This window comes from Notechis scutatus, chromosome 4 (genome assembly GCF_049901735.1).
Source record: "Notechis scutatus isolate UNSWTSFEM ecotype Mainland chromosome 4, rNotScu1.2, whole genome shotgun sequence".
Classification (NCBI taxonomy): Eukaryota; Metazoa; Chordata; class Lepidosauria; order Squamata; family Elapidae; genus Notechis; species Notechis scutatus.
The window spans coordinates 169,102,293-169,118,200 of record NC_142012.1 but is presented as its reverse complement, the minus strand read 5'-3'; the positions used below and the strand labels follow the sequence as shown (position 1 = coordinate 169,118,200).

At 63.0% G+C, this 15,908-nt stretch overlaps 2 protein-coding genes across 2 annotated transcripts; both read left to right on the top strand.

Annotated features, from left to right (window-relative positions):
* The first annotated feature begins 2,223 nt into the window (after positions 1-2,223).
* LOC148131033 (uncharacterized) lies at positions 2,224-8,806 on the top strand. Its single transcript, XM_087965631.1, is given in 3 exon segments — positions 2,224-2,401; positions 6,499-7,845; positions 7,848-8,806. Coding segments are annotated over 2 exon segments (1,740 nt in total). The 5' UTR covers positions 2,224-2,401; positions 6,499-6,503; the 3' UTR covers positions 8,246-8,806.
* Positions 8,807-10,600: 1,794 nt separating this feature from the next.
* CPN2 (carboxypeptidase N subunit 2) lies at positions 10,601-15,075 on the top strand. The gene is given in 8 exon segments (XM_087965632.1): positions 10,601-10,725; positions 12,945-13,107; positions 13,110-13,259; positions 13,262-13,312; positions 13,315-13,678; positions 13,680-13,753; positions 13,756-13,833; positions 13,836-15,075. Coding segments are annotated over 7 exon segments (1,431 nt in total). The 5' UTR covers positions 10,601-10,725; positions 12,945-12,953; the 3' UTR covers positions 14,396-15,075.
* Positions 15,076-15,908: the final 833 nt, after the last annotated feature.

Below are 15,908 nucleotides of genomic sequence, written 5' to 3'. Positions count from 1 at the left end.
CCAGTCAAGGAGGACCAAACAGCAGCAGCCCAACCACAGCAGTTTCCCTGCCAGGGAACACATGGCCCAGGATGCTGCCTCCCCAGGGGGGACGGTGCCGGCCACCATCTGTCCCGCTCCAGGGGGAGCCTGCAGGACCCCCAAAGGGAGCTGCTCCAACCCCTCTTCCCTGACAGAGAGGCCCCCTCTGAGCCTGGGGCCTCGGCACCCTCAGAGCGAGCAAAACCCTCCCTGGAGATCCAGCCCTGAGAGCCGTTGGGCGGTGTGGCACAGGATCCAGCCCTCCCCAGAGGTGGTTTCCCAGGGGGGAGGCAGGGGCTCCTGCTCACCCACAGGGCGGCCTTCCTGCTGAGGGGGGGGAGTTGCCTCCTCCGTGGCCCTGCCTGGCTTCTGGGCTCCTGCTGCTGGGCCTGGCCACGGGGAGGCTGCTGCAAACCCTGCTCCAGCAGGACCAGGGCACCAGGCGCTGGCCAGACTGGCACTGTCTGATGCAGGTCAACAGTTACCCAGCACAGCCTTCAAATAACACGGTTGGTTTTGCTGGGGTGCCATCGCACCAGCCCAGCCGATTTGGCCAATTAACTTTTCCAACCAGGAAAGGATTGCTTCCAGACTGCATCCGAAGCGCCATTTGGGGCCTGTGGGAATCTGCTTTCCTTGGAGGAAGGAGGAGGGGCCCTTTTTCCTTTGCCCCCCTTTCCCCCAGAAAAAGAGGATTGTTGGGGTCTCTGCTGTGGCTGGGAGTCACACGAAACTCCCCTTTCCTTCTCAGCCTCTTTAATCCTCTGCCTTTTGCTTTGTTCTCATTTAAAGGAATTTTGAACTCAGCGAGGTCTTTGGGACATCCTGTTGTTGAAGTTGTATGTCATGTTAATGCTGCTTTCATCTCTGGTTTTATGGTGTTGATTTTGACTGGCTGTGTGTGGATTTGGCCGATTACCGCAGGCTCCGTTGAGAGCTATTGGCTGCCGGTGAAGAATCAGGCTTGGAAGTCATTCCTGGGAACTGTGGGGGGCTGTCAGATTTTGAGCTAGCCTCCCCCAACTCTCCCGCTGCAGACTCTGACATGGGAACGGCTGATCCCAGGAGTTTGGTCAGGAAGCTGCCTGTGGACTCTCTGGATGATGAAACGCTGACACTGCAAGCGATCTGCAGCCTGCCCTCCGGAAGAAGCAGGGAAGGGCCTGAAGAAGGCGCCCGTGAAGACGAGGCTCCTTCGGCTGCCTCTTTGCAGGCTCCCCTTTCAAGTGTCACCTTTTCCCCTACAGGACTAGCCCCCCCCCCCCCCATGTGAGGCCTGGAGCATCCCAAGGGATGCTGCCTTACACGGGGGAGAGAGAAGCTCCACTTGGGGGACACTTCGACACCCCTCCTCTTCCTGTGGGGTGGCTTCTGCAGAGCAGAGCACCCAGACAGAGGGGGGCCAGCTGGGGGGGGGCATGGTTGCCTTGTTGGGCTATCCGAAGAGCACAAGGCCTCGGCTGGCTTACCTGGGTCCAGCCGGTGCCCCTGGGAAGCCCCCACTGCACCTGGCACTGAAGCCCTGAGGTCTCTGGATCCAGGAGAGAGAAAGCCGTCCTCAGGGCAGCTGCCATTGCAAGCCCCGCTTTCCTGGGCAGTTCAGATCCCATCCCTGTATTGCCTTTCTACCATGCTATCCTTGGTTGGTATTAACTTTGGATAATGGTGCATCTCCTGAGTATGTGTGAACCAAGCCCCTGCAGGATGCAAACCCAGGAAATGGCTGGTTTCACTCTCCAGGTGATGCCCATGGCTTCCTTGTCCTCCAGTGGGAATGCTGGAAAAGCCCAAAGGGTTAAAACTGCCAGGAAGGAGGGCCAGGGAAGTCTTCAAGGGCAGATTCTCCACGGCAGGAGCTGCAGCCAATGGAAGAGGAACAAAAGGTGGACAGGTTCACACTGAGGCCAGAGAGATCCTACCTTGACTAGATTCAGACTAGATGACCTCTTAAGGACCCTATGACTTTAGGAGGAACTAAGTGGGCAGTCAGGCAGACTCTCCCCACCTGGGTTGCCTGCATTCCCTCCGACTGATGGACAGAGGCACAAGTGAGTCATCTTTGCAACCTTCCTTCCTTCCTTCCTTCCTTCCTTCCTTCCTTCCTTCCTTCCTTCCTTCCTTCCTATCGGTTGTGTGAATTCAAGTCCCAGGTCGGCATTTTAAGAGACCCAGGAGGAGGGAGGAGGAGGGAGGGAGGCTGGCTCTCGGGCGGGTCTCTTTCCCCGCTCCTCCCGCTCCCTGCTCGGTTGCAGCAACCTGTGACGCTTGAGGGGAATCGCTGGTGCTTTAAATACAGGGAGGAGGAAGGCGGAGGGTTGCAGCGGAGCCAAAGCGGGGCAGCCCTCGATACGGAGCCGCCTTTCCTCGGTCTTTTCCCCGGGTAAGTGCCTCCGGTGCCTGTGCAACAACGGCGACCTCTTCCCAGAGCTGGCTGCGGGACGGGACGGGACGGGACGGGACGGTGGTAGGGGAATTCTTCCTTTCGCCTTTCCTTTCCCTTTGAAGACCCGAACTGTTAGACTGCAAACCAGTCGCCAAACGGAGAAAGCGGTTCAAACAATAAGAGCAAAAGTGATCGGAGGCCCCTCTCCGAGTTGATGGGCTCGGGGGTGCGCGTGGGAGGGAGAGGGATGCTAAATCCCTTCTGCGAACGAGACCCCCCAAACCGCTCCTGAAGTGCCGAGGAGGGCGGGACTCGGAGACAAGCCCGTCCCGCACCGCGAACTGCTTCCATATGACCGAGGCGAGGCTGCGGCGTGGCCAGATTCCTTCCTCCGAGAACCGGCGGGGGCTGATGTAGCCCAGCTGCCGCCGCAGGCAATGTTCTGGCTGGGAGGAGGCGCGCACGTCCGGAGCCTGCGGGTCGGGGAGGAAGGGGCAGCCCGGGATTCCTCCCAGAGAGATGCTCTCGAGAGCGCGGCGGGGGTGGGTGGGCGACCTGGAAACGCCCCTCCCTCGGAGCTCTCCGGGAGAGGAGGGGCATGCTGGAGATACCCTGGCCGAGAACACCAGCAGCCGCCGGGGCCTCCCGCCTCCGCCGAATTCCCCTTCCCAGGGAGTGGTTCCCAGATGGGGGCTCTCTCCCCGCGACCCGATTCCGCTCGCGCACACACACAGCGGGGGGTGGGACCCTGCCTCTTCAGAGAGCGCGCTGGCTGAGTTGGCACAACGCGCTCCCTGATCCCGGGCAGACTTCGCAACTGGGTTCGCGCAACAGGCAAGCTTGGTGACTCTTCACTTGGATTCGGGGCCTGCTGTGTGAAACGTGGTTTGGGCCGATTCGGTTTCAAGAGGTTTCTGTGCCCAGAGTGCGGGCGAATTCAGGACCCAGACCAAGAGGTTCCTGCGAATGCCGCCGAAGGACAGCGACCCTGGAGCATCGCGGGCGAAGGCGACGGAGGGCTGCGAGGGCCCAGGAGGGCTACCCCGCCTCTCCTGCCCTTTCGGGCCGGCCGGACATCGCGAGCCGAGCGTCTGCACCAACCGCCGCCCCGAGGACTGCTGCTCTTGCGGCTTGGCTCTGCACTCAGCAGCTCCCATGACCTCACCCGTCGCGAATGCGCTCCCGGCGGCGCTGCTGCTCCGATGCCTCCCCCGTCCGCTTGCCCCCTCCCCGGACTAGCGGCAATCCAAGCTCGGCCTGCTGGGGTGTAATTCGTGGTGGCCGCAAAGGCTTCGCTCAGCGTTTCCAGCGGGAGGCGATTGTAGGCTGGTGGGAGGGGACAGCCTGACGGGGAAGGCGGGCGGGCGCGCCCAGTGCCAGGGGAAGGCCTCTGAGGTGGGGGCTTCGGTCTCCGTCGCCCCCTCTCTTGTTCTGCGCTCCGGGAGGAGGCAGCCAGCGACCCTCTGGAGCCCCCGCCAGAGACCCGCAATGGTCTCTCCGCCCCATTCTTCTGCCAGAGCCACGCATCGCGTGACAAGGACCGACCCTGTCCTAGCAGAGAAGTTTCGGCCAAGCAGCCTGGAGTGACTTAAGGCGGCCACAGAGCTTGGCCGTCTCCCAGGGAGGAAAGGCGATCCCCTCCCTTGCCCAAAGCTCAGGAGCCCCTCCTCTCAGCAGAGAGCAGGATTGGTCTAGAGGATCTCGCGCGCTTCCCTGCTTCTCCTGATGAGTTTTGCATGAATTGGCCGAGCCAGGCCTGCTGGCCAGAAAGGTCTGGTCTGAATTTCCCCCAGCGAGGTGGAGCGACTGGCAGGAATTGAGCCCCCTCTGCCCCCCCTTCCTCTGCTGTGGGCAGCCCGGAATGGGAAGAAATGCTGTGGTTTGGCCAGGCCTCAGAGATCGTGGCTGCCCCCCTCCCAGCCACTTTGCCCCTGGGCCCAAAGCCCGAGACCAAAGGGGCTCTGCGTAGGGCTGGTCAACAGGAAAGTCCGTTGGGGACCAACCACAGGTAGCCCTCTGCTTACAACCGTTTGTTTAGTGACGGAAGCACTGAAAGCGAGGACTTACTACCATTTTTCACACTTACAACTGTTACAGCAACCCCACAATTTGGGCGCTTGGCATCTGGCAAGTTCGTATGTGCCAGGGTCCTGTGATCGCCACTTGCAGCCTTTCCCAGCTGTCTTCTGACGAGCACAGGAATCAAGGCTTGCTTGATGACCAAGTGACTTAAGAACTGCAGTGATTCACGTAACAACCGGGGCAAGAAAGATGGTAAAATGGGCAAAACTCAACAACTGTTTTGCTTAGCAACCCGAAATTTTGGGCTCGATTGTAGTCATAGGACTACCTGCATTCTAAATGGAGAAAGAAAGGTATCTCAGAGATCATCTAGCTCCGCCCCCTCCCTCCGCTTGGAGGGGAGGAAACTTCAACGACATCCCTGATGGATACCCATCCAGCTTCTCTTCTCTGCTGCCCCCCCGCACATGACTTTTTTCCTAGCATGGTACATAGGACTTCACGGTTGTCTTTGCTGAAATTCCTCTTGCTGATTTCTCCTTGTGGTTCCAGGTTGTCTGGTTCCGTCTGAACGTTGAATCCGTCCTCTAACTGTCCCCTCCTCTTGGCGTTGGGTGCAAATCCGGCAATCTGATTTTCTAGCAACCCCCATTTTGCTGTAAAGCGGAAGGTTTCCCTTGTTCAGTCGTATCTGACTCCAGGGGGCGCTGCTCACCTCCGTTTCTTGCCCGAGGAAGCCCCCCGTTGTCCCGGAAGACGCTTTCCGTGATCTTGTCGGCCAGCGTGATTCTATGCCGAGGCGCTCGGGACACTTTGCCTTCCCACAGAAGCGGTACCTATTTATTCGCATCTGCATGCGAGGCGGGCTGGAACTGGGCAAGTCACTCAGTCCTCGGGTCTCGAATCCGAGAGGGCCACTTTCCAGCTCGGTTCTGCTGATGGGCAGTTCCCTGGCTTTGGGTTTTGCAATCGCTGCCCACATGAGCATATTCGGGCCCCGTCTGCCCCCGACCGACCGTGGGTCTTCCAGGCCACGGATGTTCTCCTGCGGCTCCGCCTTCTCATTCTACTCCAGGGTCTTCCATAGTGAGCAGCAGAGAGGTGGGGGATATACAGACAGGAGGGGCCCTTGGAGGCCGAGAGCTCGGAAACTGGGCTAGGATGGGGGGGGGGCAGGGGCGCAGCAGAGCCACACAGGCAACCTTCCCCCTGCACTTTTGCTACCATTTAGCGGCAGTAGAATGGCATGAATAGAATAGACTTTAGAGGATAATTGGGAATGCAGAAAAAGCAATTACTACCCACCTGCCTTCCATGGAGGAGGACCTGCATCCTGCACCCTGAGTCAAAAAGAGGGCTGTGAAAATATCTACACACCCCTCACATCCCGGACATAAACTGGTTCAACTCCTTCCCTCAAAACGGCACTATAGAACACTGCACACCAGAACAACTAGACACAGGGGGAGTTTTCCCCCCCAAGCGCCATCACTCTGCTAAACAAATCATTCCCTCAACACTGTCCAACTATTTACAAAGTCTGCACTACTATTACTATTAATCTTCTCATCACTCCTTATCGCCCCTCCCCTCCCACGTGACTGTATGACTGCAACTTTGTCACTTGTACCCTTACAATTTATATTGACTGTTTCCTAGTATGATTTGATTGCTTATTGTACCCTATGACTATTATTAAGTGTTGTACCTTACGTTGACTCGACGAATGTATCTTTTCTTTTATGTACACTGAGAGCATTTGCAGCAAAGACAAATTTCTTATGTGTCCAATCACACTTGGCCAATAAAGAATTATATTCTATATTCTATTCTAGCAGCTGGGGGGGGGGGCAGCCCGGAAATGGGGGCTGCAAGTGCGATGCCCTGACCCGCTTGGCAAGTTTGCTCAAATTCCCGCGGTTCGCTGGCCAAGACGCCCCCGCCAGATGCCCCACCACCCCGGGAAGGCTCCAGGCTGCCTCTCTGCCAGGAGGGCGTGAGAGGGGAGAGGGTATTCGCTCCGTGCGGGACAGCTCAGAGTCGCGCTCACACCGCTTTCTCTTTCTCCGCAGGTAACATGGCGCTCCGCAGAGTCCTGCTCCTGAGCTTCCTGCCGTCTGTCCTGGTGGGCGGCGGCTGCCCCCGCGGGTGCGCCTGCTCCAGGACTGCCCAGGTGGAGTGCTCGGGCGCCGAGATCACGGAGATGCCCGCGCCGTTGCCCGGCAACGCCATGAGCCTACAGGTGGTCAACACCCGCCTGGCCGTTCTGGGTCCCCTGGCCTTCGGCAACGCCTCGCAGCTGCTCGCCCTGCGGATGGAGAAGAACCTGCTGGAGCGCCTCGCTCCCCGCGCCTTCCGGCCCCTGGCGGCCCTGCGCTACCTGAGCCTGGCCAGCAACCGGCTGCAGGAGCTGCCGCCCGACGTCTTCCGGCCACTGGTCCGGCTGGAGGCGCTGCTGCTGTCGGGGAACCAGCTGCGCCGCATCCAGCCGGCTCACTTCGCCGGGTTGAGCGCGCTCAAGGAGCTCCAGCTGCACGGGAACCGTCTGCAGGCCGTGCCTCCCGGCGCCTTCGACCAGCTGCCCAACCTGGCCCGCCTCAACCTGGCCCGCAACCAGCTGGTGCGCCTGCCGCCCCGCCTCTTCACGCCGCTGGCGCGCCTGCAGGTGCTGCGCCTCTACGAGAACCAGCTGAGCGAGCTAGCGCCCCGCGCCTTCGGCGGCCTGGGCGAGCTGCAGGAACTGGCCCTCTACCAGAACCGTCTCCGCCAGCTCCCCGCAGGCCTCTTCGCCGGCCCGCGCAGACTGCAGAAGCTGCTGCTGTCCGGCAACCTCCTGGAGGCGCTGCCCGAGGGGCTCCTGCTGGGTCTGCCCGAGCTCTCGCGGCTCTCGCTCTTCGGAAACGCCCTGCGCGAGCTGCGCCCGGGCACCTTCGGCCCGATGCCGCAGCTGCGAGAGCTCCGGCTGGCTGACAACCAGCTGGCCTCGCTGCCCGGCCGCGCCCTGGCCAACCTTACCGCGCTGCAGGTCCTGATTCTAAGCAAGAACCGCCTCGGCTCGCTCGCGCCCACCGCCTTCGCCGGCCTCCGGGGCCTCGAGGAGCTCGCCCTGCACTCCAACCGGCTGGCCACGCTGGACGGGGAGCTCTTGCGCGGCCTGGCCTCGTTGAGGAACCTCTCCTTGCACAGCAACCGGCTGGCCGCCTTGCCTGCCCGCCTCTTCCAGGGCACCCCCGGCCTGTGCGCCCTTCAGCTGCAGAACAACTCGCTGGAGGAGCTTCCGGCAGGCCTCTTCGACGGGCTGCCCGAGCTGCGCGACCTCCAACTGCAGGACAACCCCTGGCGTTGCGACCCCGCCCTGCGGTCGCTCCAGCGCTGGTTGCGGGAGAACAGGGCCAGCCTGGGCGGAGAGAGCCGCCACCCCGCTGCGCCGCGCCGCCTTGGCAGCTGGGCCGGTCCCTGCTGGAGCCGGAGGCCAGCACCTTCGGTCCCGGGACCTCCGCACTGCCCGAGGGCTGGGAAACCGTCAGGAGCCGCACGGAGGCCCCTTCCGAGAGCGAGCCGACGCCGGAGACGCTGTCGGCCGGACGCTGGCAGCCGCCGCTAGATAGCGAGCCGGGCAGCGCAGAGATCGCCAACGAGGTCCCGGAAGAGCTCCCTGAAGCGGGGCGAGGGGGAGGCGGGATTTGGGGCCTGACCCGCACCCAGACGGGGGTCGTCGTCACCTGCCTCGTGGTGGGCTCCGCCTTGATCCTGGGGATGGTGCTGGCGGTGGGCGTCTACGGCTCCAGGCGGAAGCGCCCCGTCCGGGCCAAAGCCTAGGTCCGCCATGGGGCTGGCCCGGTTCGCGCCCTTTCCTCCAGCGCTCACGCCTTCAGCCGCTCCACCCCGCCGGCCCCGGCACGGGCTCAGCAGCGGACTTGCGCGCCACAGGCTACTAGCCGACTTTTGCCCCGCGGATCTGCGCCCAGACGGACGCTGGCACTCCTTCGCCCGGCGCTTCTTTGAGGCAGGTTGCGCGCTTTCGACCCAGGGACGCCCAGGGCCGGGTTCGCAGCTAGCAAGGCCTGGCGCTGCCCGGTCCCCACCCGGGAAGTCGGGGGCAGCTCCAGGAACCTTGGAAGAGAGGCCAACCCGGGCCCGCACTTTCTTCACGCAGGCAGGCCGCAAGTCTGGGCTGTTCGAAGGGGCAGAACCCCCTGCAAGCCTTCCCGTCTCCAAAAAGGCGCTTGACTCCTGAAACGTCTATCCCAAGGCCGGCCGGGAAGCGGCTTGAGATACCCCGGGGGTGGCGCGCGCTGGCCTGGCCATTAAGCCCGAGGTGCCCCGCTGCCTTCTCAGGCGAGGATGGCGCTGCAGGCGCATCTGGCATCCCCCGGAGGAGGACCAGAGAAGACTGGTTCCCCAGGAGCGGAGGACGGAAAGGATCCCGGGCGCTGCTACGGCGAACGGGACTGGGACCGGGCGCTCGGATGCGTTGTGCCTTTCTGGGGAGCAGTGCAGACTCGGGCAGATTGGCCAGCTTCCGCCAGTGAGCCCTGAGAGGCAGAGACAGGCCGGACGCGCCTTCTCCGGCGGCCCAGCCTGGCAGCTCCGTCGGCGAAGGTAGCGCCTTCGCGGAACCTTGGTTCGCGGGGGAGGCGGGGGCAGCTCTGGGAGTGAGCAGAAAAGCCTCGTGGACGCGGCTGTGGACGAGCCCGGGCCTATTAAAGCTGCTCTTCTCGCTTCATCTCTCACACACGGACTGCTCTCCTCGGCCTGGCCCCGCGCGTTAAAAGCAGCCCCTTTCCCCAGCCCAGGTGGGGTGTGTGAGGGGGACAAAGGGGCGCAGAAGTCGTCCAAGGAAACGAGAGGAGGAAGTTGGACTGCGGGGGGAGGGGGAGGTGAACGGGATTTCAGATAGCCAGCACCCCCATTTCTCCTCTCCCCTAGGCTATCCAGCACATCATGGTTAAGGCCAGGAGAAACACTTATGCCCCCAACTGTCTCCGCTCCTCCATGGCTGCCAAGCCAGGCTGGGAGTTCAGCCTCAAAGTCAAAGTCTTGGTGGCTACGCTCCCGACCCCCCTCCCCACCCGCCAGACCTGAATCTGAGCTGCGGCTTCACCTGGTTCACACGTCCTGCAACGAGAGAGAGAGAGAGAGAGAGAGAGAGGGGGAGGGAGAGAGAGAGAGGGAGAGAGAGTCAGAGTCAGAGTCAGAGTCAGAGTCAGAGTCAGAGTCTGCGTATCTGTGTTCCTGTGTTGCCAGAGGCAGAAGGGGCTCTTTCCTCTGTAAAGCAGAAGCAGCGGAGGGAGCGATTCACGGACTGGGATGAGCACCAGAACAGCTTACAGACCCCAGGAGATAAAGGGGAGTGTTGAAAGGGGAGGAGGCAGGGCCAGTTACTTCTAAGCTGCTTTAGGTGCCCCCCTGCAGCATCGCCCTTCCCCACTTCCCATTCTCCTTTCCGGCCCTGAGTTGTGTTTGGCCAGGTAAGAGAAGAGGCGCTTCCGACTTCTGAAGCAGAAAGACCACCCCACCCCAAGGCTGCTAGGATGCCTGGCCGCCACCAGGCCCCTGTGGGTCAGGGGAAGGCAGCCAGGGGGTTGCAACCCAGGCGTGCGTGCGTGTGTGTAGAGGATGTCACAGGTGGGGTGAAAGTGGCCAAAGAGCACTCTTCCTCATCCTCCTCCCTTTCATAAGAAGGAGGGATCCTTGCTTGCTGTTTATAGAATTGGACAGGCACAATGGCATTCACACACCGCTTTTAACCTGACTCCACTTCCTTGAAAAAAAATCATGGAAACAAATGCAGGATGTGCAAAGCTACAGGATGAATCCTCTGTGCCAGGCTCACCTATCAGGGCCGCTGCCTGTTCTTGCCCCAACCCTATGGATCCGTATGAACACAGCCAGCGAGCCTCCTCCCCCCCCCCGAAGAACCAGGCCAGGCAGGAGCCCGGAAGTGGGTAGCCCCGCTTTGTGGGCTCCTGATGAATCTGGGGCCTTCTCTCCAGTGAGGGCTGCCCAAAGGCCACGCAGCTGCCCCCAAGGTGCTCAGGTGTGATTGGAGGCCAGCGCCTCTCCCCCTCCCTCCCCCAAGGGGAGGGTCTCTGCTGCTGCAGCTGTTGGCTGAGAGGCCAGTGCCCGCCCTGCTCCCCTCCCAAGGTGGGCAGCCTTTGCCCTGATCTCTGGAAGCAAAGTCCTGCAGCCGCCTCTGCCCAGCGGGTCACTGACTCAGCCACCCTGTTGACCGAGGCTTCTGGTGGAGGCCAGGGAGCCGGGTGGGGGGCTTCCTTGGGCTCCTGGTCGCACGGAAGGTAAGTGCGCATCGGGGGAGCAGGGCCTGGGCTGTGCATTGGGGGGGGGCATTCTCCTCCAACACGCCATGCTGGGCTGGGGAGTGAGGATACTGCTGACACCCCCACCCCCCACCCCCCGCTGAGAAGCGCCAGTCCAGTTTCCAGAATTCTGAGATAAGGAAACGCAGGAAAGTGCCTGGGAAGCTCCCAGAGTCCAGCATTAGCAAAGCCGAAAGGAAAAAGACCCCCACCCCAAGCTGGTCTCCTTTGGACCCTTCAGCCGCGCCCCTTGTGCCTGGCTGTCTCGCTTGGGGGGGGGGAGCGGGATGGACTGCTGCTCCTTGTCCGCCGTTCAGTGCAACTTCCAGTCACCCCCTCCCCAAGTCCTAAGGCCCTGTACGGGATGCAGCCCCCAATCCCCCTGGGCCAGGGATGCCTGGGAAGGGCGGGTGGGAGGGGTCACCCTTGGCTTCCTCTCTGCTGAGTGGGGTGGGGGTGGGGATTTCCCCGAGGGGGCTCTGGCCTGAGGCCCAACCGAAGGAGAAAGAATGCCATTATAAGGGAGGCATCCTGAACACGCTGGGGTTGGAGGGGACTTTAAAGGCCATCTAGACCACTGCCAGCTCTGTGCAGGATCCACCGGTGCTCTCCATCCCCTGAAGTCCCTCTCCTGAGGCCACCTGTCCCACGGACACCTGGCTGGAACCCCCTGAGCTCCTTCCTGGGGCCTTTGAGCCGCTACTTCTGGCTCTCCAGCCATGGGGATTCCCTGCACGGTGGGATGGATCACATTCCCCCCACACACACACCTTGGATGGGCTGAGCACTCCTAGAGCCACGCAGGGCTTGGCCTGTGGTTCTCTCCTCGTCTTGGTAGACTTTCTCCAAGCTGGCACCAGTTGGCTGGTGCCCTTTGCCCAGACTGTGGGGCCCTGAGCTGCACCTGTATTCCAAGCAGCACCTGGCCAGGGCAGAGGGGCCCAAGGGCTCCTCCAGACAGGCTGCTTTGCAAACCCTCCCAGGGTTTGTCCAGCAGCTCTTTCAGTTTGGGAGGCCTGGCGGGGTGGGGGTGGGTGGGGGTGGAGTGAGGACAACTTGCCGAGCTGGCAGTAGCTGATTGGCCGCAGCCAGGGGTCCTATTTCAGCCTTTGGGACCCTCAGACCAGCCCCATTGCTTGGCCCCTTGCCTCTGGAAGATGGGAGAGAAGGGACCTCCCCGCCAGGCACCTCCCTGGGCCCAGCCCCATTGCTCTCGCCTGCTGGGCCTCAGGGCAGCTTCCCTCCGGAGGGTTCCAGCTGATTGGCTGGATTCCCACTGCAGGGAACCTTGTCTGGAGGGGGGGGGGGGCAAAATGGACAGGCAGCCCCTTGCCTGCCTCACCTTTCAGAAGCAACATATTGGGAGCTCCCCGGTGGGTCACACTGGCTGAGGCTGATGCAGCAGAGGTGGCCCTGCAACATCTCATGCCCTTCTCAGCGCTTTGCCTACAATGAGGAGGAGGAGGAGGAGGAGGTTTTATCCCGGGGAGACCAAGCCGGGAGGTGGGCTGGGCTGAGAGAGGGGGACTGGGCCCAAGTCTCCTGGTTCCTAGGCACGTTCACACCACGCCAAACATGCTCAGGTGGCTGCCTTTAAGGGCCACTTGGGAAGGCAACGGGCTGGGCGTCACCCAGCAGTGGTGGGTGGGAGCAGGGGGCCCTCCTGGCGCCCAGAGCCTTCCAGGCGCAGCTTGCGGTGCTGAGACTCGCAACCCCTGCTCGGCTGGCCAACATTGGCCCAACCTGTGGGGCTGGGCTGAGGCGCAGAGGGGCTGCTTTCCTGGAACAGAGCCAGTCCCTGCAATGCCCACCTGCCCGCTTTTATCCGAGTCGCCCCCTTGGCCACTTCTCTGGAAGCTGCTGTAGATGCGGCATTTCCAGGAGACGTCTTTGGACTTTCGCTTCCGGTGTTTCACTCAGGCTGTGGGTGTCTGGGTGACTTTTGCACCCCTGCAAAGCCCCCGAGAGTCCCGTGGGGGAGCGACAGACGGAGTCCATCTGCTGCCACGAGCCGAGGCGCCCCCAGTCCCGGATCTCTCTCCCCACCGCCCTTCTCTGCCCCAGGTCGCCTTACTCCCCTCCCCTGGGCAGCTAAGGAGGGGCTTCTCCGCCTGGGCCCTTGGGAGCTGGGAGGCCAAGGCTGGGCGACGGCAGAGTCCCACCCGTCTGACGGCGGCGCTTCTGCTTTTCCTCCGCAGGCAGAAACGATGCCCGGCCGGCCTGGCCTCCTGCTGCTGCTGGCCTTCTCGGTGCTGGCCCCGTCGGGGAGCGCCGCCTCCGCCCGCCTGTCCTCTTGCCGCTGCTTCGGCGGCGCCACCGTCTTCTGCTCGGGCCGAAACGTTTCGGACGTCCCGGAGGAGCTGCCCCCGAGGCCACCCGGCTGCTCTTCGTGGGCGCCTCGCTGAGCTCCCTTCCCTGCCGCGCCTTCGCCCCGCGCAGCAACGGCAGCAGCGGCGGCCTGCGCCAGCTCGCCTTCCTGGACTGCCCGCTCCGGACGCTCCCGGGCTGCGCCTTGGCGGGCTGCCGCGGCTGCGGGAGTTGGACGTGGCCCTCGCCCAGCTGGACGGCCTCCCCGCGGGGCCCTGCTGGGCTTGGGCCGCCTGAGCAAGCTGGCCGTCCGCTACAGCCGGTTGGAAGCGCTGGAAGAGGGGCTCTTCGACGGCACCCCGGCGCTCCAAGCGCTGCAGCTGCAGGGCAACCGGCTGACGACGCTGCCCCCGCGCCTCTTCCAGCCGCTGCCGGGCCTCCGGGCGCTCTCGCTGGCCCAGAACCGGCTGGCCGAACTGCCTGCCGAGACCTTCCAGCCGCTCCTGCGCCTGCGCGAGCTCCGGCTGAGCGACAACCTGCTGACGCGCCTCCCGCCGCGGCTCTTCCGCCCTCTGGCGGCGCTGCGGGAGCTCTTCCTGGACGGGAACCGGCTGGCCGAGCTGCCCGGGGCTCTTCGCCGGGCTGGGCCGGCTGCGGCGGCTGCACCTGCAGCACAACGCCCTGGGGCGCCTGGAGCCCCCGGCCTCTTGGCGGGGCTGCCCAGCCTGGCTTTCCTGCTGCTGCAGGACAACCAGCTGGCCCGGCTGCCCGCGGGGCTCTTCCGGGGACGCCCCGCCTGGTGGAGCTCTCCCTGGCCCGCAACCGGCTCCGGGAGCTGCCCGCGGGGCTCTTCGGCAACCTCTCGGAGCTGTCTGTCCTCAGCCTCGCCCACAACCGGCTGGGCCGCGTGGCTGCCGGCACCTTCCGGGGCTTGGCCGGGCTGGGCCGGCTGCAGCTATGCCACAACTCCCTGGCCGTCCTCCCCAGGGCGGCCTTCGCCAACCTCAGCAGCCTGGAGGCCTTGGGCCTGGCCCACAACCGGCTGGAGAGCCTGCCCGAGGGGCTCTTCGACGCCAACGAGGCCCTGGTCAGCGTGCTTCTGGAGGGAAACCCCTGGCGCTGCGACTGCCGCCTGGCCCCCCTGGCCGCCTGGCTGAGCTCTCTGGACCACCCGCTCGGCGCCCGGGTCCTCTGCCGGGCCCCCGCCCCCTTGGAGGGCAGGAGTCTCCTGGCTGCCAGGGAGGAGCAGCTCCTCTGCCCCTGCCAACCTGGCAGTGCCCACTGCCGAGGGGATGCTCCGGCCCCCACGGAAGAGACAGGCGCCCTGGACCGGGATGCCTAAGAGGCGGCCGGCACCCTTCAGGGTAGACCTCCCTGCAGTCCCCCCGTCCCCCCCGGGGCAGAGGAGGGCCAGGAGGGGGACGGGTTGGGGACAAACCCCGGCCTGGTGGTCTTCTATTGGACAGCCGGATACGATCTGACAGCGCCCCCTCTGGGCTTGAGAAAGGGGGGGTGGAGGGGCGGCGGCAGAGCGGCAGGCGCGGATCAGGCATCACCGATCCCAAGTGCTGCAAGATCCAAGCCTGGGAGCCCCCAGGAAGCGCCGATCCTGGACCAGCTCCTGCTATGGAGGCAGCCTCGCCCCCGCCAGGCCTCGGTCCTCGGGCTCCTTCCAAAGGCGGATCGCTGGCTTCGGTGCTGGCTGTTGGAGAAGAGCCTGGGGAGGGTCCTGCGCCCCTTTCGGCACCCCCCACAAGGTTGCCTCATTCCTTTGGGACAGCTCTGAAGACCTTTCCCCCTCCCCTCCTCCATTTATAGTTCTTTTTGCTTTCTGCAGATTTCACCCATATTTATATGTTGCTAGGATGGTTGGTGTGATGATGTTTGAGGACTTTGATATTGGTGTGCTGGTTGTGTACCTTTTGCAGGGGCTGAGTGAAACCCGGTCCGGTGTTTAATCCAACCCAAGTGCATGTGACGTGTTTTGCCTAAACCAATAAAGCATTATAGTTCTTACCTGTCTCCCCTCCAAAACTCTCTTCCTTCCCCCAAGCTTGCTAAGGGGCACCCAGGGGCTTCCCAAAGGGCGGTGGGTACAGACAGACCTGCCCTCGGCCTCCCTTACACTGACCATTAGGTCCCTTGGGCCTTTCCCATAATCTGGCCCTGGTCACTGACCCCCCCAAGAGCGACTCTCTATAGTTTGGGCCCACGGAGTAGCTGAGGGCCCCCAACTAGGGAACCCCTTAAGGAAGCGGGAGTCCCTGTTCCTGCCCGTCTCTCCTCCAAGAGTTGCGGGGTGCAGGGAAAAGGTGCTTTTCCAAGAGGCAACTGGACTTTCTGGGTATTTTTAAAGCCATCTGGAGCCTTAAGGACTCTCCAGTGGGATGCAAAGGACCAGCTGCCTGCAAGGAGTATCAATCCTCCCCTTCCGAGCTGAAGAAACTCCTTGGATGAGAAGCGAAACGTCTTCAAAGAAACCCCTGAAAGTCCAGGGGCCTCTTGAAAAAAGCCCCTTGGGGACAAGCAGGACCTGGGGGCTGAGAACCTCCCTGCACACGAGGAGGGCAGGGACTGTGTTGGGGTGCTGGCCCTGCTTCTGGGGAGATGAGGGCGCCCTTGGCTAGGAGGCCTCGCTCTTCCTTCTGCCCAGCCTGGGCAGCTCCTGCTGGCTCAGGGGGTCCTCTGCCCTGCGGAGAGTGGGTGCCAAGGGAGGGACACTCCCTCTGCCCAGCCCCAAGGTGCCCCTCGGGCGGAAGAGCGCAGAGCCACCAGCCGCGTCCCTGGGGCTGCTCAGCACCTCTCGCAGCTTATCAGGCCCAAGCAGAGAGCCAAAGGTGCCTTGGGTTGCACCC